Source organism: Equus caballus, chromosome 29 (assembly GCF_041296265.1).
Source record: "Equus caballus isolate H_3958 breed thoroughbred chromosome 29, TB-T2T, whole genome shotgun sequence".
Classification (NCBI taxonomy): domain Eukaryota; kingdom Metazoa; phylum Chordata; class Mammalia; order Perissodactyla; family Equidae; genus Equus; species Equus caballus.
Genome location: NC_091712.1, coordinates 43,636,260 through 43,661,622, shown reverse-complemented (window position 1 = coordinate 43,661,622; position 25,363 = coordinate 43,636,260). Strand labels below are relative to the sequence as shown.

General features: G+C 50.6%; 1 protein-coding gene across 1 annotated transcript in view; it reads right to left on the bottom strand.

The window, feature by feature from the left end:
- ADARB2 (adenosine deaminase RNA specific B2 (inactive)) overlaps positions 1–25,363 on the bottom strand; it is a 455,480-nt gene that overhangs the window by 59,045 nt on the left and 371,072 nt on the right. Inside the window, exon 4 of the mRNA XM_023632103.2 lies at positions 8,113–8,227. Coding sequence (XP_023487871.1) covers positions 8,113–8,227 — 115 coding nt within the window. The remainder of the gene's footprint in view (positions 1–8,112; positions 8,228–25,363) is intronic.

Genomic DNA, 25,363 nt, shown 5'->3' with positions numbered 1-25,363 from the left:
AACCATGAGCTAAGTGCAAGATTTGAAAATACGAAGTGCTTCAAAGGGTGCAGCTTTGCTCAGTGCACATTTTTTTTTTTCCTTTTTTTTTTTTTTGAGGAAGATTAGCCCTGAGCTAACATCCACCACCAATCCTCCTCTTTCCTCTGAGGAAGACTGCCCTGCCCAGTGCGCAGTTGCTTGTTAATTCATCTAAACCGTTCAGAATATGTTTGTTCTCCCTGCAGCCACGCTGTCGGGGCCGGTCAGAGAGGATGAACTCCTCCTGCAGACGGATGACGTGCAACAGTCCTTCCTCCTTCCTTCCTTCCTCTCTCTGTCTCTTTCACAAGCTTGCGTAACCGGAGTTACAAGCTGACGTTCACCATCAGGGAGAACAGGGGAGTATTTTGCCTTGTTTATAAGAACCTCTTCGAAACACTGACGACGATCCTGGCTCATAGACAAACACTAGATGTTGGTGTCTTTTCTCTTTATTCTTACAGCGACAGGCTTAGCGTTATGTTTTCATTAAAAAAGATGACAATTTAAGGGACTAGAATAAAGACAAGTTTAGTTTTATTGCTTTGAGAGAAAATAGTGTTGGGTTTTTTTCCCCTAGTGAAATCTTTCGGACAATTCAGTGCTGGGTTATGACTTAACGATCAGAAAAACGCATGAGTATTTGAACAGCTCTGATGGGGATATGTGATCTGAAAAGAAGGCAGCAAAAATCTCGTCTTCGTCCCTTTTGTAGCTTTCCTTGTGTGCACCTCCTGACTGAGAAGAAGTAAGTTTAGCCGTCTCCTTAGCTAGTTCAGTCCTGGCGGCACTGGTCAGCACCTTGTGAGCGATTCTAGACTAAACTGCCGTTTACCTCCAAATGAGCCGGCAGTGGGGTCAGGGTGCAAACGACAATTACTTCAGCAACGGAACGTTGGTGACTTTTCCCAGGTGTGAAACGTAGAACGTGTTTTGCCCCCTGCACTTGGGGTGGGCCAAATGTCCACGCGGTGACTGGCATTCTTTTCCCCTGCATTTTAATGAGGGACGTTTAGTATAAAAAGTCAGCGTTCGTGCTACGTAAGGGTCGGTAGTAAAATCTATCCTGTGTTTTGGGGTTAAAATGTAACAGTTGAAACCAAAGATTGAAAATCAGTTGTCCACCATATTCCTTACTGTGCGAGATGACGGCCCCGTGAATCTTAATGTACAGGAACACGCGGTGGAGACCTCTCCTCGGCTCCACAGTTCTCTCCCCACTTAGCCGTTATTACCATCAATTCCTTGAAATCCGGATGATCGTTCACCATCTTTCGTCTCAGCGTGAGGGTTCCGTTTAGGGTTTTCGTCTAGTTCATTTGTTCTTGCTCATCTTCCCATGGCCTACTGGGTGTAAATAAAAAGACTCTGCTTTTAACTTTATGCCTAGAGTCACTGCCAGTCATTTGGGGTGGGGGGGGAAATGGAAAGAAAGAGGTCTTGGAATATTGGGAATAAACTCCCTGTACTCGGCCTCCACAAGGCCTCCGTGGAGACGAGCAGTTGTGAGCGCGCCTCCCCTGGAAAGAGAAGTCCCAACTGCATTTAATCTGTGAGGACTTACCAGGTGCAAATGGGAAAATAGGGTGTAAACACCAGCTTCACCTGGTCTGACCCCATGGATGACGTGTTATTCAGGCCAGAGCCCCGGGTGGACACGCAAAGCAGGTTTCTTTACCTCATGTGGCCGTTTTAGGTTCAGAGCAAAATGCACGCAGCAGAACACACTCTGCGTTTCACGGCTGGGGACAATTACTACTGATCTGTTGTTGAAGTGACTGTCACTTTCAGGTTTTTCCCAAGAAGACAAGCCTGCCCGCTTTGCCCAGAAGGGTTTGACGTCCTGAGCAGAGCTGTTCTGGGCTGTTTTCAGGAAGTTCAGCTTTCCGTCCCTGCCCTGTCCTCAAGAGACATGCGTCTTCCCAGGGTGCTTATAGATCCCAGGCGTTTGTGGAGTGATTACAGCCGCGCGTCAGCTTCAACAGGAGGGAATATGTGTCAAGGCCACAGCTTCTGAATATGTTTTTCAGGTCAGGTTGGCAACAGACAGGTTCAAACAAACTTCTGAAAATATACTCTAGGGAGCTCCTTACTGGTTATTTATTTTAAAAACTTAGAAAGAACATGAACAGTTCTTGCATCCTCAGCACCACACCTTGATGCGCGTCTGAGGGGACCTCGAGCAGGAAGGATGACCATCCTTGATCCCACATTTTAGTTCCGCGTCCCCTTTAACTTTAGGAAAGTCACTTTGCCTCTTGGTCTTGGCATCTGTATTTCTCAAAAGCGATATTAAAGATTCTGGCCTTTCTCACTTCTCGGGGTTGTAGCAATCAATTTGATTAGTGTGTGGGAAAGCGTTATCAGAATTATAAATTTACATATCAAGTGAAAATCATCATTATTAACCGCCTCTTCAAGAGTCACTTTCTCATGGAAACACCAGACTTTCTTGATGAAGCTGTCGCTTGCCAACTTGGCTAAGTAACATCCAGATTTCTGGTTCGGGAGACCGGGGTGAGCAAGCTCGTCTGCTCTCCTCCCTTCCTGGACCCCACGGAAGTGAACGGGCTCCAGAGGGAGCAGATCTGTAACTTTGGGGTGGTGGGGGGACAGCCTGACAGCTTTCGACGGTCCCCTGGAAGGGGTAAGGTCAGGGAGGATGTGGAGGAGTGCAGTGGAGAGGATTCCAGCACCGACACCTGTCAGGAGGAGCTGGTGTCCGAGGCTGAGCCCAGAGAAGGTACCAAGGCAGGAGGAGCCTGCGTCTGAAATGGGGTCATCGAATGACTTCATAAGTGGCTGCCCCCGTTGCCCAGCCCCTGCTCCTTGGAGAGAACTCTTGACCTGGAAACTTCCTCTCAGGATGAAGAATGGAGAGTCTGACTCTGAAGGAGTTGCAGGAACTGCCTGAGAAAAGTTAGGGGGTCTGAAGGCTTTCCTCACTTGGCATCAGGCGGTCTCTTGAGTATGACTAGCTCCCACTTTCCTGTCTTAAGGGGGCACCTGCTGATTGAAACAGAGGGACCAGGCAGCCTTTCCATTCGGGAGGGAGCCTGTCGGAAAAACTGGAAATCGTGCCCGGTGGTTGTAACAATCCTTTTAATGTTTTACTCGCAGATGTGAATATTCGACAAAAATCATAAACAGGATAAGAGAGAAAGACCGAAAATAAATAAAGAAAGCATTCATCACGGAGGAGTCCCTCCAACCAGACAGAAGAGGAGAACTTAGGAATTTGCTGACAAGCCGCCTCGGAAAAATCTGAGGAGACATCACGTCTGTAAAACAAGAAGAGTGTCCTTGAGAAAGGAGGAAGCTGAGAGCAAGGCAAGGTCTCGAATGATAAATGCAGATTGCAAAAATTGGGGAAAGAGGGGCAGCTGAAGAGCTGTCAGAAAAATTTAGGAAATTTCCAAGAACGCAGAGTAAAGGGTAGACTGACACTAAGACGGGATTAATTCAGAACATGGAAAATTCAACAAAAATGTGTGTGAAGGAAGGAAGTTATTCAAGCAATGATATGAGGAAAAATACACAAATAAACAGCTTATATGTATCAGGGAAGGGGCGTGGCTCACACCTAAACCCATTCCTAGGAAATTACAAAACATTCAAGTTAAAGAACGACCCTTTCCCCTCCTAGGGCGGTGGGGGGGCGATCACTGTGATCATGATGTCAGTCAGACGTAAGGTTTCTAGTGGGAAGCGTTAGATAAGAGATAATGGAAAAAGCCCCTCAAAATACTGAGGGAAACTACTTGCAAGCCTAGAATCCCTCCCTTTCAGTAGCATGAGAACCAAATCAAAACTGTTTGCAATCCCAGAGTATTCAGTTTCTACTCCCACGTTTTAAAGGCTGTTTCTTGGGGATGCCCTCTATCAGGTGAGAAGAGATGAGAAAGATGCTGATGCTGTGGTCCCGGCTGGAAGTGCAGGCACACGGGCCAGCGTCAGGGGCTCCACAGGGGAAGGAAGTGGGTCTGCTTATGGACTTGATGACTTAGCGGCTACATAATTCAGCACACACACCAAACGCACATTCTCGTTTTTTCAAGTAAGAAAAAAGAAAATTGGTATTCTGGAAAACACAATATTTCAAAAGCTCTTTAACAAAGTCTAGCCACAATTTTGAATCAGGCTTAAAGGTAACACGGTTGTTAGCTAGAGATGGAAGCATCAAGAATCTGCGTGACCCGGACGCCAGGCTGTTCTCTTTCAGGAGAGACATTCCACTGACCCAGCGCCAGCTGGAATTCCAGCTCACTGCCCCGCTCCGCGGTGTCCTGACCGCGTAGGTACTCTCTAACAATTCTCAACTCTTAGACTCACAGGACAGACAAAATACAGAACCAGTTAATTATGCTCTAGACTAGAATATAAATACCAACCGTTACGATAATGTAAAAATACGCTTACAGTGGAGAGAAATTGGCTAGGGAGGATGAGGCTGGGGGCTACCATCCTGGATTTAGAGAACAGGAAGTGAAGGTGCACCAGCTAAATTTGGTAATATAAGAAATAAAGGTTTAAGTATATTATCTAACATCACAAATATTACAAATTAATGAAAAATAAAAAAGTATCACATATTAATAGTGCGAGTCAACAGATACTATTTGAAATTGAAAATCTAGACATATGGAACCAATGCAGTATTTAGAGTCAGGAGAGCAAAAATTAAAAATGATTAGAAATGGCTGCCTCAGGGCCAGCCTGTTGGCACAGTGGTTAAGTTTGCACGTTCCGCTTTGGTGGCCCGGGGTTCGCCGGTTTGGATCTTGGGTTTGGACCTATGCACCGCTTGTCAAGCCATGCTGTGGCAGGCATCACACATATAAAGCACAGGAGGATGGGCACAGATGTTAGCTCAGGGCCAGTCTTCCTCAGCAAAAAGAGGAGGATTTGTGGTAGATGTTAGCTCAGGGCTAATCTTCCTCAACAAAAAAAAGGCTGCCTCTGAGGAGTAAAGGGAAACAAGGAGAGTGTGGGAAAATGTTTTCATTCATAAATTCTCCTCTGTGTGAATTTTTACCATATGACTGCATTATTTTGATGAAAGTAAAAACTATTCTGCTCTTAAGTATACTTTTTTCTTATCATGTTTCTTATAACAGCTACAAAATGGTCTCAGCGTCATAAATGAAAATGACTTTATATGAGCTAATTGATGTGGATGAATTGGCATCCCACCTAAAAGTGGAGAGGGCAATTGAATCATGTCTTATTTTAAAGTGATTTAATTTTGTAACATTGTAATTTACATACAGCAACCAGAGTAAGACACATCACCCCATCTTAGAGTTTCAGAGGCATTTGCTTGAATAACTGAATTACAAGGAAGAGTAAATGGCACATCAACTTAAGCAAATATTTAAAAATATTTATATTAATAATTTTTCACATTTCTCCCTAATCTCTGTTTAATTAACGTTTATTGAATCTTCTCTTTGTAACAAGAAAGTAAATTTCAGCAATTTATTCTTCAATGTTCATAAATTACTAATTAGTGAAGTTTACCTTGTAAAGGCTCACTTTCATATAATAAATTTAGCTCATATAGATAAATCATCTGCACCTAAAACAGTGTATTCACTGGCCACTTTTTAATTTTTGCTGAGGAAGATTCACCCTGAGCTAACATCTGTTGCCAATCTTCCTCCGTTTTGTATGTGCGTCACCACGACAGCGTGGTTGCCAACGAGTGGTGTGGGTCTGCGCCTGGGAACTGAACCTGGGCTGTCAAAGCGGAGTGCGCCAAACTTAACCACTAGGCCACAGGACAGTGCCCACACTGGCCATTTTTAAGGACCATTCTTCCACAAGTCTTTGTGAAACTTTACTCTTTTCCAAGGAAAGTCTGAGAGCAGCTTTCAAGACTTTCTGGAATTGAGTTTCCCAGAAAAGTGGAAATATAGAGGGCAATCACAGCTTCAGAGTTGGGAAATGTTCAAAAAGTCCTCACCACGTGACACTGATGCACGCTTCTGGGGTTGGAAATATATCTCACAATAAAGAAGCAGCATGGTGGATGCCTCTCCCTCCCTCCATCTCTTCCCTCCTTCTTTCCTTCACACTCATGGGTCAGACCAAATTACGTTAGATTGTGTCATCCTGGAATCTGTGGCAGAAAAATCCATGCAAGGCTCCAAATTTTAAAATTTGCCAAAGTTTTGTTTATGTGACCCTACAACTCCGTGCACATTCCTCTTTCATACTTCTTACGTTGGATCTAAATTGTTCTCTATGACCCGTTCCCCACCAGGGTACAAGATTCATGCTGCCGGCACGTGGTCTGTTTTGTTCTCTGCTCTTTTCCTGGAATCTAGGATGCGAGCACATGGCAGGCACTCAGTAAGCGATTTGTGAATGAGAGAGTGCTATTCCTAAAGACAGCAGGTATTATGGGCCAGGCATCTTTCTAAGTGCTGTTTATGCACGAACACATTTGACCTTCAAACGACCCTCCTGGGCAGGTGTTACCCTTGTCCCCATTTTAAAGGTGGAAAGATGGAGCCCAGAGAGGGTGGTTGGCCCGTGGTTGTATCACTAGCTGCCAGTGGAGCTGGGATACAAACCTAAGCAACCCATCTCTGCCGGCATGGCTCTCCCTGTGCCCTGGATGGTCAGGTCCTGGAGTGGTGCTGTGTCTTTTCTTGGCACCCTCGTGCAGGCAGAACGGCGCCCAGTGTATAGATGTGTCTGATTAGTGGCTGCTGGCCGGCTGGATGAAAGATCAGCCGCATCCAGCAGCGACGATCTGCACTGAGTGAACTCCTAGCCCTCGGTTGAGAACACTTCCTATTGTGCAAAGATGCAGATGTCATCAGATGTATGAAAGGAGGGCAAACGTCAGTGTCCCGGGCGGGATGCAGTCACCAGATAGGACGGTATCATTGATGAAACTGAATCATCTGTGACTTAGAGCTTTGTCCTTGTGAAGTAATTTTCACCTTTCAAAGCATTTCGTAGACTTTACCCCAGTCACCAGATTACATTGTGAGGAGGAGTCTGTATTTCCATCTTACCGAGATGCCCCAGGTGGACAGGAAGTGATCTGTCCTTGTGCTAAAACTGAGATGAGTCCTGAGTGGCTCTGCTGCCACTCGGTCCCCGTGTCGGACCACAGAGGAGACCCTGCAGGTCCAGAAGGATGAGACAAACGTGGCCATCATCTGGCTTTTGCCTGATTTTTGACATAAATATTTTTGGACATCAGGTACACGTAGACTTCGTTACACGTGCAGAGCAAGACTGTGTGTGTGCGCAACTTAACCCAAATCAGTTATTCTGTACGATAATCCATGACCTCTAGGAGGTCATTACCAACCCATGGAAAACTGTGGAACTAGAAACCATTGAATTCAAACAACTAGCTGTTTGGTTATTACTAGGAGGTTAGTAGTGAGATGTTTTCACCAAAACTGGTTGCTTAAATTCAACCGTCCTTTTCACCACCTGGCCATGATCTTGCCCGTTGGTATCGGGTGCTTCCTTCCGGTTCTGTCATTGTTGTGTCTGAGAATGGGATCCGTCTGAGAGCAGCGTGGGGTGGGGCGTGTTGGCAGGAAGGAGCACCTTCTGTCTCCTGCACTGGGATTTGGGGGGTGGCTGGCACCCCAGGGGGGACTTGGAATTCTCGGGTCAAGTAGATTCTCTGGAATGGGCTGCCCTCCTGCGCACAGGGGAAACGCGTGTGGGATGGGGGAGGAGGAGAAGGAGGCCTCACCCGGCAGCCAGAAGCGGCTCGCTGGGCGGCATGGCCTAACCTCAGATTCCAGCTTTTACAAATACCAACACCGCACGTTCTTCCTGAGAGCGAGTGTGGGGATGACGCCTAATCGGAAGGAGACGGGCCAGATCCAATGTCACCTTTCCTGTGGAAGTGGAGAGATGCCGTGTGGAGCTGACTTTCCTCACTGTCAGCACGCTGCTGGGCCTCCACTTCTGTCTCTGATCTCTGTTCCTGGTGCGTTCTCCTTTTCATGTCTTTGTCCGGAAGAGAGAATCCTTTGGCTCCCAAGATCAGGCGAACAGTAAACCCCTCTCCTTGTGGACGGGATTCCCACAGGAAAAACAAGGGGCGTTTACCTTTGGTCATGACGATTCCTGCCAGCGCTTTGTGGCGGGCGTGCACAGACGTCAGGCCCGCCGTCAGCTCGCGGAACTTCTGCGTGACCAGCTGGGACACGGAGTCGGCGAATTCCTGCAAGACACAAGCACCAGGCCTCTTTGATGGCTGAGCCTCGCTGTGCACGTCCTCCCCTCCTTCTCCAAGCCACGTCCCCAAGTGCCTGTGGCCTCCGGGGTTTGCCCTGTCTGACAGCGCCCCCGCCACTGCACTGCACACACTGTCCCAAGGCCTCGGGGAGAGTCAGATATTACACTGAATGATTGTGGGCCTGAAAAGGAGGAGTTAGCCCCCACTCGGCCCCTGGGCAGCAGCCTGCCTGTGCTTGAGCAGGACCTTCCCAGGACATGGTCCCCTTCCACCCTCTGCCTGCCTCTCGGAGGAGCAAGCTCAGAGCTCCTTCCAGGGAGAACTTCTCTGATAAAATCCTGAGAGGAGCTGAGAGGTGCTTGCACACATCACACACTCAGTTCCCACTTTCTTCTCAGTGTCGCAGGACTAATTTCTCCACACCCCGCACATCTCAGGTACTCTCCTGGCTGAACGGCTTCCTGCAGCTCACTCCACAACCTCCGTCCTTCATGTTCCTGCACATGTGCACATGGGCATACATACACACATGCACACACGGGTGCATGTACACACACACACTGACACATGCACACACCATACACCTATCACACAACGCCCACAAGACACATGTAATGCATGTGTACACTCATGCACATATGCACACATGGGCACAACACATACCTACACATGCACATAGAGACACACACACATGTGCATACAGAGATATGTACACACACATACACACATGTAATGCACACAGCACACACACCCATGCACACACACGTACACACAGGCACACACAATGTATACATGCACACATACATTCAGACAAATCATCCACACTCATGCGTGCACACATGCAAGACACTTGTACACAGTGCATACATGCACACACACAAACTCCAAGTTAATATAATTCTAGATGCTGAATTTTCCTAAAGTGGCTGGTGCCCCTGTTAAAGCAGCATACGTGGAATAACGAGGCCAGCGTCCTGGGAGGATGTGGTTTCCCGTCACCATCCTCTATCACGCCTGCTCCATGGCTGACACCGTTCCTGCTCTTCAAGAGGCAGCAGGCCGAGTGGCAGCCACCTTCACAGGCCTTGGAGTCAGAGAAACCTGGTGTGAGTCGGCCTGGGCCCGTTCTCCTAATTTATAAGGAAATCCTCCTAACTCCACCTCACTCTTGTGAGGATTCAATGAGTTAATGTGAATTAATGCTCAGTTCGGCGCCTTGCACTTGGTGAGGCTCAGAAACGAGCCTGTCCTCCTCCCTTCGTCATTACTGTTCCCATCATCACCATTATTATTATTTCCCCGGGTGCTGCAGGTGCTGACTGACTCTACGTAGCCAAATCGAATCTCCACCCATCCACAAGGCAGGCAAATGGTCCACTTTTGTGACGGAACGGATTTCATTTCCCACCAGGGAAGTTTGGACGCTGTGCTACAGAAAAGACAGATAGATCTCAGATAAATGAAGACATGAAAGATGAATAGACAGTTTTGAAACCCCCACTTGCGGGCAATGAAACAGGGTCCTGTGAAAACAGGTTTGCCTCCTGGAAACCAGAAACCTGCCGTGGAAACCACATGAGGCTTTCTCACGCCTGCCTCCCGGAGGCGGAGCAGGGAGCTGTTCCAGCCTCTGCCCACAGGGTTCCTGCCCTTCCCTGTGCTCCCAAGGCTGCCACAGAGACCCCATCAGTGACGGAGGCCTCACAAATCAGGCTTCCCCGAAGGGGTGTATGGAGAGGGTGTGCCAGCCTTCTGGGGACTGCTGGGTGTGGGATGTGTGTGCAGAGGTGTTTGGCCCTGAAGGAACCCAGGCTGCTTGTGTCGCGATGCCTCACCTCAGATGGGGGCCACAGAGTCACGGGCTTTTAGAGATGACTCCGGAGGGCTGTCCTGTCCTTTTGTGACCTGGAAACTGAGGTCCAGAGAGGGCAGGGACTTGTCTTCGGGCTGGGGGAACAGACGACCACACAGGGGGTGGCTTAGAACAGCAGGAGTTGACTCTCTCATGGTCTGGAGGCCAGAAGTCGGAAGTCAAGGTGCCGGCAGGGCCGGGCTCCCTCGGGCTCTGGGGGAGCCTTCCTGCCTCTACCCGCTTCTAGGGCTCCAGGCATCCTTGGCTGGTGGCCACTTCCCTCCCATCTCTGCCTCGGTCTTCACGTGGCTTCTCCTCTGTGTCTCTCCTCTTCTGTCCCTTATAAGGACCCCAGTCATTGGATTTAGGGCCACCCTGATGCGGGATGAAGGCCTCACTTCACGATCTTTAGCTTCATCTCATCTGCAAGGACCCAGTCTCGGTTCTGGGGCGAGGCTGTGGACGTGTCTTTTGGAGTGACTTCAGTCCATGGCACCTTGTCATGTACTCTTCCACCCTCATCCTATGACACGAAGGGGGTCTCTTCCTTTCAGATGCCTGAATTTGGTTAATTTCTGTATGTCTTAGAGGAGCCCGACTTCTTAATTTGAGCAGGAAGGTTAACAGTCAGTGGTCATCACCGCTGCCGTGACGCTGGGGGTGGAGGCCGGGCCGGGGGCGGGGGCTGGGCCGGGGGCGGAGGCTGGGCTGGGGGCGCTCATGCGCCCTCGGCCCGCCCACCGGAAAGGGCATGCCTCATCGTTCTCGGGGTGAAGGGGGGGCTCTGACAGAGAATTAAGTTACTCCTTTAGGTGGGGAGGCCCGTGTGTGGGGGAGCTCTGAGCAGGGGGCGGAGGAGCAACCAGGGGCCCACGTGGCCTCTGCACACAGGGACACAGCTAGGGGTGAGGCTGGAGCACCAGGCTGTCTCCAGGGTTGGAGAGCCTGCGAGGCCTCGGCGAGCACCCTCCTGGGAGCACTGTTGTTTTCAAAGACCAGCGGCGAGTCCAGCCCCTGCACCGCCCGCTCTGGGAGGGGCTCCACCCGGGCAGAGGGATCCAGAAAGGCTCGTGGGCGCTGCGTCTGAGCTGCACCTGGAGGGGTGGGTGGATGCACAGCCTTTCTCTCTGCAGACGTCTGTTTCTCAGGTCACGGGGTGCGGCGTGCTCTCCTCCTCTGGCCAGCTCCACGGCCTGGAGTGGACAGAAGGGTTACCTGCGGTCCTGCGGGTCCCTTGGCGGGCGGGCGGCTGCGCACGGTTTGTCCCCAGTTGTTGCCCTCTCTGGGGTCCATTTCTAGTGGCGTCACGTGTGTGCATCTCCCTTCCCCGAGATTTCAAGGGCAGAAGTCGTGTCCTTTGTTTCTCCAGGAACGTTTCAAGGTGTTGGGCATCTCAGTCCTCGTACCGTGGGTGCCAAAGAGATGGTATCTAAACATACCATCGATGGTCCTTTCTCCTTCTCTGTAAAAGGGAGCTTTCGAATATCCACCAAGTGAGGAAGGAGACTGCCGGCGCAGGATTCATCGCCTCGCATCTGCCACATGTGACCACTGAGTAATAATATGAAATACACCAAAATCGATTTCATTTGGAAACCTGGAGACCAAGTCCTTCACTTAGAGACGCAGAGCAGACTGAGTCCGTGCCAGTGCCATGCGCACCTTATTTCCCGTAATCCACAGGAAGCTGCAGTACTGTCCTCCTTAACCACTGAAGCAGCGTCACCCAAGTCACAGCGCCGGGATGTGAACCCAGCGGCCTTGACTCAGACCCTCCTGGCTGGACCAGCTCCAGACGGCTTTGAGGAGAAGCAGTCTTCTCTCTGGGGGTTCAGCCAAACGGGCCCCTTCCATAATGAAGCGTGGCTGAGCATGCTGTCACACTGAGGAGGCAGACTGCCCCTCCAGCTGCTCCCCTGGTACCCCAGGCCTGGATCCCGGGATGCTTTGCCCCATTATGAACTAATTAGCTCTGAGCCTCAGCCACCCCCGATGGAGCCATTTGTGGAAATGCTGAAGCAGAAGGAGTGCACGGTGCAGCTGGATTTCAGCATCTCCACACAGGAAGGCCTCCTCGCTCACTCCGAGTGGCAGGGTGTGCAGGGGCCGCGGGCCCTGGGGGGACGGTGCTGCTCGGTCCTCTCTGAGACTGACAGGGGCGTTGGTCAGCAGAGGCAGCCCCCGCCCCACAAGGCAGCCTGTGAAATGGCTCCACCCCACCAGGAAGCCTGGGGCCAGCTGCTCCCTGTGAGGGTCGCATGCAACTGAGCCCAGCGCCCGTGGAGGGAGGGACGCCACAGGGGCAGCCCCACACAGGGGGTCAAGGTGGATGGTCACCGTGCCCCTCAGGGTGGGACACTTCGTCCATCCCAGCACACCCGTGACCCTGGGTTTGAGCTCACAACCTGTTCCTTAATCCCTTATGCTCCACTCCACTTCTGGTGCCTTAAAATTCTGTCCTCGCTAAAAACCTTTCTTCCAGTGCTTGGAGGTCCTCTCCCTTCTGCAGCCTCGGTGTTTAGCTGGTCCCGGGATGCCCGTGGGACATCCATTTGGGGACTGATTTTATTTTGTCTTGTGTGCATACCCAACGGTGCTGTGTGCGTCTAATGGCGTGACTCTCAACTTCACTGCACACGCGTGGCAGGGAGCTTGGCTTGCATTTCCTCTGCGTTTTCTTGGTCCTGCCCTGGAAATCTGTGGGCTCCCAGAGGGGACAGCGATGATGCTCGTCGAATGGAGTGATGAGTAAACGACATTCTCAAGGATGGCCTTTCAGGCACACAAATGGCTGGTGAAGGGTAAAAATTTCAGGAAAATGTTGGTTATTTTTTCTTCACCAGTTGTTCTCAGAATCTGTTCTGACTCTAACACACTGTCTCAGTCCACTGGGCTGAAACAGGATACCACTGACGGGGCTTAAACAACAGACAGTTATTCCCACAGCTCTCTGGAGGCTGGAAGTCCAAGTTCAAGGTGCCAGCAGGGATGGTTCCTCCTGAGGCCTCTCTTTGTGCCGTGTAGACAGTGCCATCTTGCCGTGGGTCCCACTGACCTCTTATCAGTGTGTGTGCAGACAGACAGAGCTCTCTGCAGTCTCCTTGCACAAGAATTAGATCAAGCCCCACCCTCCTGACCTCATTTAACTCAACCACCTCCTTAGAGGTCCCATCTCCTAATACAGTGGCAGTGAGGGTCAGGCTTCAACAAAGGAATTTGGGGGGACACACATTCAGCCCATAACACACAGGAATCGCCATGTCACGTGAGCAGACAGCCTCTCTGATAATGGTGTTACACACTAATCTGGCTGTTAAAGGTTATGGGGCACCCCTTTCTCTGTCTCCCTTCGTGCCCCGCTGGATGCAGAGATCCCACTGGAGACCTTAAGGGTGGAGCTGTGAGGGAGCCAGGGCCCCCAAGTCACCCACCCACTGACACCATGGTTTTATTTCTATTAGCCACTGGTTTTTGAGGTTGTAGGTTATAGCAACAGCATTATTTACTCTGAGTAATAGAGAAGGAGAGGAATCTATTATAAAAAGTCAAATAAAGCCTGACAATCAAATTAAAGAAAAGTAAATAGTGTACAAAGCCTCGTACTTTGTTACGAATAGCAAATGACTCTGCACCGTATCCCATAGCTCGTGAACAGGCGTGGTGGGTCCAGACGACCAGCTGATCCAGAGCTGATCTGACAGGCGTGCTGGGCCTGGTTGACTAGCTGATCCAGAGCTGGTCCTAAGGCGTGGTGGGTCCAGACGACCACCTGGTCTCCTCTAGCCTGTGCCCAGTGAGGGAATCTTCAGGTTTGGGGGCAGCTCTCAGTGAGGGGGTGTGTGGTGGGGCCCCCAATGTCATGGGTCAGTCCTCTGCACAGTCCCACCTGCCGGTTAAGAACGTTCTTCAGCTGTTAAGTAGCCATCACTGGGGCTTTACTTCAGGAACGTCTGATCTCTGTCGGTGGTTTGTGGGTTGAAACACGCAACAGAAGCACACACTAAGCCCTCCATGCTCACCTGCTTTTGTGTTGGTTGATGTCGCCCAGGTGGAAGGATGGGTGTTCGTCACCGCTGGACCGTTTCTGAGAATCCGTCTAAGCCCTGCCAGGCTCTGCTCAGTGAAAGACGAATTGAGCGACAGCTGGTGGGAAGGACAGGTTGCTCACGGGGCTGAGACGAGGCTCCGTGGTACACGGCGGTGTCACCCCTCAGCCTGTTGTCCCCAGGCGCCCTGTCCTCGGCCAGGGGCTGTGGGAGGGCTGGATGCTGGTTTCGGGGTGACTGCCCTCCCTCACCTCTGGTCAGGCATACTCCTTCAGGACTTTTTTTTTTTTTTTTTTTAGCATCTTTCCCCTATAATTCTTTTTTCTTTATTCTTTTCTTAAGTGGTCCTTGACGTTTATGTTAAGCGTATTTCTCAATTAACACTTTATAAAGTCTAATGTAAAAAGAAAAAAGCAAAGGTTTCCTTGACTTTTCTTACTTTGAGTGGTGGACTTGCTAATAAAGCCGTAGAGAGAGATTTAGTTAGCTGGCTAAAATGTCTCTCTTTGATATTTAACCGGCCTTGCTTCCTCAGACTGCTTTGAAAAGTCTTGCTTGTGGTTTCGCGAGGGAGAATTTATGGCATGTGTACACATTGAGCTATGGCCCCTAGTTTACCTGGTTTTAAAAGTCGAAGAAAGAGAAACTGTGAATAATCATCTCCATCAGGACAAAGGGCACATGGTACCGGGTCTCAAGTTGACTTTTTCCAGACTTTCAGGAGTCTTTGAGAAACTAAAGATTTTTGGCTTTGCAAAAGGCCAGGAAACGCCCCCAACCTGAGCCTGTCTGCTCTGTGTCCTCCTTTTCCTCGACAAAGCCCGCCCCTCGCGCCCTCCCCACGCCCTCCCCACGCCCTGCACCCACCGCACGGCCGCTATTTTAGGTGATGGGTCTGTAACTCAATCACATACAAGATTGCAGCTGTACGTAGTTTTTCATAGTTGAATTTGTGTATGTAAATGACGTTGTTGCTGATTACGTGGGGTGTTAGGAGCCAGACAGAAACTTAGAATTCACGTCGGGAAACGTATACTTACTGTGTAATTTAACACTGGGGATGTTTTATGCTCTAATCACTGGGGACTGAATACCTACAGTCAACTTTGTTACCGCAAACCCAACTCATCAGCCCCGAAATAATTTGATTTTCTTCCCCACCTGGCACTTGGTTTACAGCGGAAGCAGCTAAAGGGCTCAAAAACAAGCTCGAGTCGCTGGTTCTTTTTATAAACTAAATTCTGGGCTATGTCTGTGGGCAACAAGGATTTCCTCAAGTCTCCTCGGGTGGACAAGCACGTCCTCACTCAACACCAAACTACTGCACTTAAGGGGCAGTTTGTGAGCACGTGGGCCAAGCCATACTGTATTACCGCTCTCTGAATTATTGTAAGGGCTTTTCCCCTGACCGTGAGCACACGGACATCTCACAGCACATTATGAGCAGCTGATATCTTCACTTAATAGCCTTTTCCTCAGGGCCCGTGTCCCCGGCTCGGCTTAAACCCGTGTCTCCCGTCTCTGTCCACTGAGCATCACAGAAGGTAGACAAGCAGATCTCCTGGTCCCTTTCTCTACGAAGTTCCAATTCCAGCCCCTGAGAAGGCTTCCACGGTGGTCACGTGTTTCCTATGGATCCCTGTAGTACTTAGAAGCTGTGTCATTTTTGGGTACAACCAGAAAAAGCAGTTTTTCTTTCTCTGCTATGTCATGTCTACAGTATACTAGAGCCCCCCCTTGTGGACAAGGGGTTGCTTTTTTATGACTCGTGGTGATGGATATTATAGCTACCATTGTTGCATGGTCATCCCTTGTCAGACACTGTCTAAACGCTTCCAGCGTGTTATTGCAGTGAAGCCTCACAAACTGCTTCGCAGTTAAGGGTTATCACGTCTCTATATTTGTCAATGATTGTGTGAATTAATTGTAGTGTAGACAGCCTGTGATGCATGTCCTCCATGTGGCTCATTGGTGGAGTGTGACCATCATGTGAATCAGCTGCAGTGTAGACAGCCTGTGATGCATGTCCTCCATGTGGCTCATTGGAGGAGTGTGAACCATCATGTGATCAGCTGCAGTGTAGACAGCCTGTGATGCATGTCCTCCATGTGGCTCATTGGTGGAGTGTGACCATCATGTGAATCAGCTGCAGTGTAGACAGCCTGTGATGTATGTCCTCCATGTGGCTCATTGGTGGAGTGTGAACCATCATGTGAATTAGCTTCAGTGTAGACAGCCTGTGATGCATGTCCTCCATGTGGCTCATTGGTGGAGTGTGACCATCATGTGAATCAACTGCAGTGTAGAGGGTCTATGCTGCGTGTCCTCCATGTGGCTCATTGGTGGAGCTGTATAGATATTCACAGGAGGGAGAGATCACATCTGGGCCATGGCTGGAGTGGGGCAGTCAGGGAGGGCTCCCTGGAGGAGACAGGGCTTATCTGGGCCTGAAGGCATCACATAATCTGAATTTTCAGGGATTAGAAGAGCAGGAATGTCTTGGGAAGTCATAGATGAGGAAATTCGGAGGTGGAATAGTCTGTTTCAGGGGTAGGGCTATGAGTAACTCATGTGCCAGAGCAAAGGATTTGTGTGGAGTGGTACTGAAGAACTAAGGGGAAAGGCAGCCCCGGATAAGCAGAGGCCCCTGACCCCCAGCCGAGAACTCCCCGGTTCATTCTGCTGTTACACAGTAGGGACCCAGGACACAGGCGAGGGCCCTGCCACATGGAGCTCCGGCACCCCTCAGGGGGCTCAGCGGGGAAGACTTTCCAGGCGTCAGACCTGGTGCTGTACTGAGGTCAGCTCCAAGTCGCTGTGGGGTCCATCCCGAGACAGAGGCTGAATTATGAGGCCAGAGTCCCAAGCCTGGGGGCTGCTGGTGCGTTACATTGCTGTCCCGTAGCACCTGCTTCCACCGCTGTCTCCATCACCAGCACCACCACGGTTACCACCACCGGCACACGGCACTACTGCCAAACTCTGTGGAGAACTGCGCTGGGACCGTGATGCATCCTCTGACCCCACCACCAACTATGTCTATCAGGGTTACTGGTCCCATTTCACAGCTGCAGAGACTGAGGCTCAGAGAGACATGGGAACTCGCCTGCATTTTAAGGCAAGCAGGTCGTGGGGTGTGTGGAGTCGTGTGTGTCCGGTGCTGGGTTGTGGCGTCAGTCTCAACCTGTGACGTCTGCTGCTCTTCTGAGGGTTGGTTCCTCCAACCTCAGAAAACAGCCCACATCGGACCACATGCCGAATCCTGCGAGGCAAAAACCAGGCAGCGGGGTGTGCTCACGTCCCGCACCGTGTGGTCCCTCCCTCAGCTGTGACACAGGGGAGAGAGGGGGTCGGCGCCTGAGACCTCAGCCACCCTCGCGGGCTGTTCATTCCCACGGCTGAGAGGGGTCCTGACCAGGACAGGTGAGGTCAGGATAGACTGGGGCCCCCGCCTTGGGCTCTCAGGGCAGGGTGGCACTCCCTCTGCACCAATGGCAGAGTCCGGCAGAACTGGGGGATGCCCTGGGGCCCCATGTGGGAGCACGCCTGGGGAGAAGGCGAGAAGCTGGTCAGTGTGCAGAGGGGCCAGGTGCGTAGAGAGGTTCGGGGGCTCTGGAACAGGCAGTGCTGCCCCCCCCACTGAACTCCTGGTGGTCAGGACTAACTCCACGGCCTGTCGCTCCAAATAAAATTCACCCCTGCCCCCAAGAGACGTTCACTTGCACAGATAGAAGCCGACTGTGACGGGGGAGCTGAAGGAGGGAGGAGGTGCCGGGCTCAGCCTGCAGGGGCCCACGGGTCTTATGACTCTCAAGGGAGGAGGTGCTGCAGGCAGAGGAAGGGGGTCCCTTAGAGACCCCCGCAGTTTGTCTGGTTCAGTCCTTGATGGGAGAGGAAGGGGGTCCCTTAGAGACCCCCGAGGTCTGTCTGGTCCAGTGCCTGGGTGCGTGCACAGTAAGAGTCCTTGGGGGAGACCTCCTCCAGACACCTCAGGGTGGGGTGGTCTGGCCATCTGGACACCCTCACCTCCTGCAGTGGGCGGGTGAGGGTCTCTGTCGGGGAGGGGCTAGGAGGGCTGGATCCGGAGAAGTGAGATGCCAGCTCTGCAACAAAAACCCTGCACAGAGGCTCTAGAGACCACGCCCAAACCCCAAATAAGGAACACAAATTCTTTGTTAAACACGAAAAGGAGAGACGCCCAGCTGTGTTCCTTATTGTTGGTGGTTGAGTGATTGAGGAGGTGCCACTACAGGGTCCCGTGGTGGCGGGAGAGGGCTGCTGTGTCTTTCACAGTCAGGCCTGGCCTCCCTGGGGTACTCCCACTGCAGGGTCCACGAAAGGCTGCTCCTCCTGGGAGCCTCACGAAGCGACCCCGGCTCCTCTCAGGGCAGGAACAGATGCGGGGGGTTGGGGTTGGGGTTGGGTGGGGGGCCCGCAGAGTCTGCAGTGATGCCCCGAGTCTGCAGGGAGCCCGTGGGCCTCCATCTGAGGTCCTCACTGTTGATGCTGTTTATGCACAAATTGGCACAGGCTGGACACTGGAGCCGAAATGATCAGAGGAGGGAGGGTTTGGCTTCTGCTTAAAGGACAGTGATAATCAGGTGCTTCTGGTTCCAGAGGTTAAGTGGGGAAGCTGGCCCCGTATTTAATGAGCTGTGTACCACCACACTTAACGGAAAACCACAGACAGAAGGCTGCTTCGGCCTCTGCTTGCTGTGGCCTGCCCTCTGCCTGTGGGCCCCAATTACCAGGGCAAATCACCAGCATTATTCAAATAGAAAGAATAAACTTTATGTATGAACACTGAAAGACTCAAACTTTACTCATTTCCAACACTAATATTTTGAATGCCATAGGTAAATAAAATGTTTTCAAGTTTGCAATAGCAGTCTTCAGGGTAAAATTGACATTCAGCCAAAGTGGTAAGGATATGAAATCGATAGATTATGAAGGAGAGAGCCTACAGTAAATATTTTCCTGTTGAAATCCCATCTTCTAGTTTGTACTGCTGAAATATCAGAAAGGTTAGATTTGCATATGGGTGGGCAAGACGGAATCTTCTAACTTAGTTTTGCAGTACATGGTGTATGCATGGTGGTATATATGGTAGTACATATGGTGGTATATATGGTGGTATACATGTGGTATACATGTGGTACACATGGTGGTATACATGGTGGCATGCATGTGGCATACATGGTGGCATGCATGTGGCATACATGGTGGTATGCATGGTGGTATGCATGTGGCATACATGGCGGTATGCATGGTGGTATGCATGGTGGTATACATGGTGGCATGCATGTGGCATACATGGTGGTATGCATGGTGGTATGCATGTGGCATACATGGTGGTATGCATGGTGGTATACATGGTGGTATGCATGTGGTATACATGGTGGTATGCATAGTGGTGTGCATGTGGCATACATGGCGGTATGCATGGTGGTACACATGGTGGTATACATGGTGGCATGCATGTGGCATACATGGTGGCATGCATGTGGCATACATGGTGGTATGCATGGTGGTATGCATGTGGCATACATGGCGGTATGCATGGTGGTATGCATGGTGGTATACATGGTGGCATGCATGTGGTATACATGGTGGTATGCATAGTGGTGTGCATGTGGCATATATGGTGGTATACATTGTGGTATGCATGTGGCATATATGGTAGTATACATGGTGGTATGCATGTGGCATACATGGTGGTATGCATGGTGGTATACATGGTAGTATACATGGTGGTGTGCAGGGTGGTATGCATGTGGCATACATGGTGGTATGCGTGGTGGTATATATATATGATGGGATACATGGTGGTGTACATGATGGTATGTATGATGGTACATATGATGGTGTGCATGTGGTATATATGATGGTGTACATGATGGTATATATGGTAGTGTACCTGGTGATATGCATGTGGTATACACGGTGGTATATATGGTGGTATACATGGTGATATATATGGTGGTATACCTGGTGATATGCATGTGGTATACACGGTGATATATATGGTGGTATACCTGGTGATGTGCATGTGGTATACAAGGTGGTATACATGATGTATATCTACCCTAGGAAAGTGGGGTAGTGGCAGGGCCTCGGCAGGGCAGCTGCAACGGGAGTGAGGGATCACGTGCCCATGCTTGTTGGAGCACATCCTCCATAGAGCATGGCCGCCTTGTGCCTCCTCTTTAGCAGTCCACCCCTTTCCAGAACTAGGAAGGCAGGAGAAGTGCTGCTAGGAGTGTCATCCAGCCACCAGACAGCAAGCCAAGGCCTCAGAGTCATCCAGTAAATGGGAGATAACCTTCCCCGGCTTCCACCTCAGTATGCTTTCGTGTTTCATGGAAAAAGCCTTCTCTAGGTCTTGGTAATGATTCCTGTTTGTTCACAACTGCAATAAAGCCTCATTATTTTCAAAGTGAGGGACTGGTGAAAACTCGTGTCCAACTAAATCATTCAAATTATCTGACTATTCAATTACTCTGTCTCTCAAGTTACCTAGAGGTCAATAACAAATTTGGAGGATGGCATGGAAGATGCAAACCCTCTACTGTAGCTGTGGTGTATGGAAAAGCCCTAAACTCAGAATTAGAAGAACCAGGCTTGAGTTCCACCACCATCTTCTCTCCACTGTGCAACCGCCAATAGGCAGTTAGCATTTCTGAGCGTCGGCTTCATCTGCAGAAGAGGCATCATCATAACCACCCTGAAGTCCATGGTCCTGGTTCTTGGCCTGGAGACCTAGGCCCCCCTAGGCATCACCACAAGCATTTCTGGGTGATGTGCTCAGGGAGACCAGGGACCATATGTAACGGGAGGTCGAGAAGGAGCTGGAAAGGACCGTGTTTCCGGGTGGCACTCACTTCAGTCCGTAGGCAGTAGGGGGAGAGGTTATTGAGAAACCTGGAGCAGGGAACTGGAGACTACACTTGTGTTTTGGGAAGTGTTGATGGCACCGTGATGGACAGGTACCAGCACAAGACTGACAGAGCGAGGCTTCTCAAAGATCTTTCTGCAGCTGTCTTCCAAGCACGGGGGTTTCAGCTGCATGGACGATGGGTCCTGAGGCTGGGAGGGCCTGTATTTTGGCCCATTGCATTTTCGAAATGCTGCACCAACATGGTTCATCCCGCTGGCTCATCTCACCAGTGACCTCCGTACGCCTCCCGTCAAGTGGTTGACTCTGTATCCCCTCCTTGGAGACTGTCCCAACTGAGAGAGAGGAGGGGATGGTGGCGTGTGACTTCTGAGTAAACACCACACACCTGGGTCTGGTTCCTGGGACGCTCCCTCTTGGAACCTAACTGGGAGGAATCCCGTAGAGAGGAGCCGAGGCTCCAGCCACAGGCCAGGCTGAGCTCCCAGACCCCAGCTGGCACCAACCTGTGGCCCTGGGGCCAGCCCTCTGGGGAGGGGTCCTTGGGCCCTGCTGAGCTGCTCACCTAGTGCCATGTGGAGCAGAGGGGCGCCGTCCCACTGAGCTCTGCCCAAACAGCGGGTGTGGGGGCAAAATGATTGATGGTGTTGCTTGAAGCCAGAGGGTTTCCACGTGGTTTGTCAGGCAGCAGAGTGACTAAGAATGCAGGTGTTCCCAGACCCTAGGGGGTTGTTGCTCTGAAGTCCTGCTGATCCAGACTTAAATCCTGTGCTGCTGCTGAGCAGCGATGTGACTGTGACCTGAATTCAGGCCTCCGCTTCCTCCTCTCTTCAGTAGGAATGGCGCCTGCGTGATGGGATTACCATGGAGCGAGAGGAGATAGTGGAGAAGGTGGTCCATACTGAACACTCTGTACCTAGTACTCAGGTATTAACTGTCGTTGTCACTATCATTGTCCAAACTGTGCATGCAAAGATTCTTAGAAACAGTATAGAAACACTTTTTGCTTATTTGCATCATTGGTGAAATTAAACTCTTCTCAGGAGTTAGCTGTTGAAAGGATGCGTTTCGGTGCAGGCAGGCAGGTGTGCGCAGTGTTGAGCGCCGCCGCAAGGCAGCTGTTTCTGAAATTCTCTCTTATGCTGAATGGTTTCTCTGTGTCCCCCCTCCATCCGGCCTGGCTAACTGACCCCACTGCCCCCTTACCCGACGGCTGCTCTCACAGCTCAGTCCCTTTACGAAACCTGGGTAAGGAGTTGGATGGTGAGGAACTCAGAAAGCTGCCTACTTGACTTTTAGTCTACACCCTGGGCACAGGCGCTGGGTATGCTCAGGTCCAAAGCCAATCTTAAGGACACATCACATACCAGTCAACTGCTCCATAGTCATTTTTAGTGAAAACATCAGTCGGTTTTGGGTGAGGAAGTGCTTACCAGTTACACTATTTGCTTGATCTCTTATCAGCTTTAAATTTATTATTTTTTAATTTGGAAGACAACATTGTTGGCCACAGTGCATTCAAACATTAAATAAATGTCGTCTGCAGTTACGTTGACCTGCATGGTTGGCCTGTCTACACACGATTTTCTGACTTCGGGTTCCTTCCTCTCTGATTTCATCCTCGGGCCACATTATTTTGTGACTGTTGACATGAACATCACCCTCATTAGCCTGGACACCTAAGGATGAGAACTCCATCTTATTCATCTTGGCAATCGCAATGTCAACATACACACACACACAGTGTGCCCAATCTGAGTGTGCATTTGCCTTTGGGGGCTTTGGAGCACACGTGGCCTCTGAAGCCCCCCAAAGATAAGTCGGAACAGAACTGGAAAGGACTTTGTCAGAGCTGTTACTGTGGAAAGCTCAGCTGTGTCCAGAATGGCCTGGGGAGAAGCCATTGTGGAGACAGTTTCTCAAGCATTTCCACTTTTCTTTCATCTCTCTACCTGTCCCCTGGGGAAGAGAATCAATCAAAGTTTATTGAGCAAGACACTAATGAAATACAGAGACGAATAGACAAGGTCTTCTATATAAAAAAGCCCATAATACAAAACGGGAGATACAAAGCATTGTGTGATGGATGGCAGCCGACATTTCTCAAGGGCTCGTGCACATCAGGTGCTAAATGCCCATGCGTCCGTCCCTCAGTCTACATTATCATCCCGGGAGAACGTTACCATCACTGCCCGTCTACAGATGAGCAGGCTGAGGCAGAGGGACATAAACCTCCTCACCAGGGGCACAGAAGAGTGAATTGTGGGTCCAAGATTCACACAAGTCTGGTCAGACCCCAGGGCTAGTGCTAAACCACTGTCCTGCCTGGTGAGGGACGCTGCAGGTACGACGCCAAAATGAGCTTGGTCATCCTAACACGTGCGCGTGTCCTTGCAGAGACAAGAGCTGAGAAGTCGAAATCCTGCCTCTTACACAAATTTGGGTTTCATGCCTGTCTGGGCTGTAGGAGTTTAGGGAGCAAATGAGCCGCAGTGACTGGAGAGGGAGGACTTCCAGAGGGAGGCAGGCAGCTACCTCCTGGCGGGAGAGCCACCTGGGAGCATCTGTGGGTCACAATTTCAGGCAGTGCAACTCGTGTCGGCATTTCCTGCAAACTGCTCAGATGACTAATGCACACTAAAGCTTGACAACTCTTGTGACAAAGATTCTCCTGCTGACTGAACTCTGCTCACGAGCCCCTGAGCTGGTTTTCAACCAGGTCTGTCATTTGGGCTTCCATGTTTCTCTCCGCGTCATCCAATTTTAGCAAGAGTGCAGAGCCCCAAGCCCCCAGTACCTGAGCAACTTGGTCTTCCCCACCATCCCAGTGATGTCTGACCACCTGGCTGCCTTCAGCTAGCCCCTTGGGCGGTCGACTGAACCCGAACTCCGTCAACTCCGGATGTTTCCTCTTAGTGACTTTCCATCTACTGCCCCCCATCTGCTCCTTGGCTATAAATCCCCAATTCCCATGCTGTATTCAGAGTTGGGCTCAATCTCTCTCTCTCACCCCAAATTGCATCACAGGGGTCCCTGTACCCACTGCCATGGTCCCCCTTGAATGAACTCTGTCTTACTGTGCTTTGACAAGTGTTGTGAATATTTTCTTGAACACCATCTCAAAACTGGTGAGGATCTGACGGACAGAACAATGGCAGCCGGGGGGCTCTACCTGCTAAAGCCACGAGGCAGGAAAGCCAAGGTCATGCTCAGGGACGGCTGACCTGCGACAGAACAGGGCGGTTGTTCTACCCACATCTCCTAGTGTCAGAAAACCGGGATGGCTGACTTCTCCTTACAAGAGCAATGAACTGAACATGTGTGGTGAAATGTTAGCCTGTCTTGTCATGCCCGGTCTGCTGGTCCCCCGGCTCTGGCCTCCTGCTTCCTCTTGCCCAGCTCCCCGGCTGGGCCTTCTTCTCTCTCTGTCTCTCTGGTCTATGCAAGCTTCACCCCACGCAGTGCTACTGCATGACCCCCACCAAATTCAGCCCGTTGGGGGAAGACCACCACCCTCACTCCCACCTCTGAATATGTTGAGACCAGCTGAACAAATCGAGGCGCAGAGCCATGAGGCTCCCTCTGCTCTTGTCTCCCAGGGAGTGGGCTGTAGGCTGTGGGTCATTTGCTGAACAAGAAGGTCCCTCAAGATGTGCAACGGGATGGATCGGAATAGACAGGGCTGGGGGCTGGTCACATTCATAAATTCCAATTTCACAGACATGAAGGCGTTTTTAATTGTGTGGTGCTAGAATTTTAAAATTCTACATGATTAGTTACATTAAAGAAACAGTCTAGGGAAAAATGAAGAAAATAGTTATTTTTTTAAATGAAGGATCTGCACCAAGTAAAGAGAGGGGGCACAATTATATGAACGGCCCCTGCTCTGTTGGTGACAGAGGTTTAGCAATGTCAGGAGCTCATCTTTTTTTCCTGTGTCTGACAAATAGATTACATCCTCTGTTTTTTGCTATTTATTTTGTGAATTAGCTCAGCCATCGTCCAGCTCACGAGCGTCTCCAGTGGATAGTGGCTGGAGGCCAACGGGGCTCGAGGTGGTTGGGTATTATGAGTGGTGTGGGTGCAGGCCGCTCTCTTCTCACAGGTGGGAAGGAGGATGACAGCAATGACTACTGCTGACCTGGGCTGCCCCCTGGGAACCAGGCGCCAGTGGGATGAGCATTTTATAGATGAGGCAACCAAGGCTGAGAGAGGTAAGCTGACGCGTCAAAGTTGACTCAGCCAGTTGGTGGTAGGGTAAGAATTCAAATCCAGATGGTTGAATTCTAGTTCCAACAACTGGGTTCTTGACCACAGTGTCAGAAGTG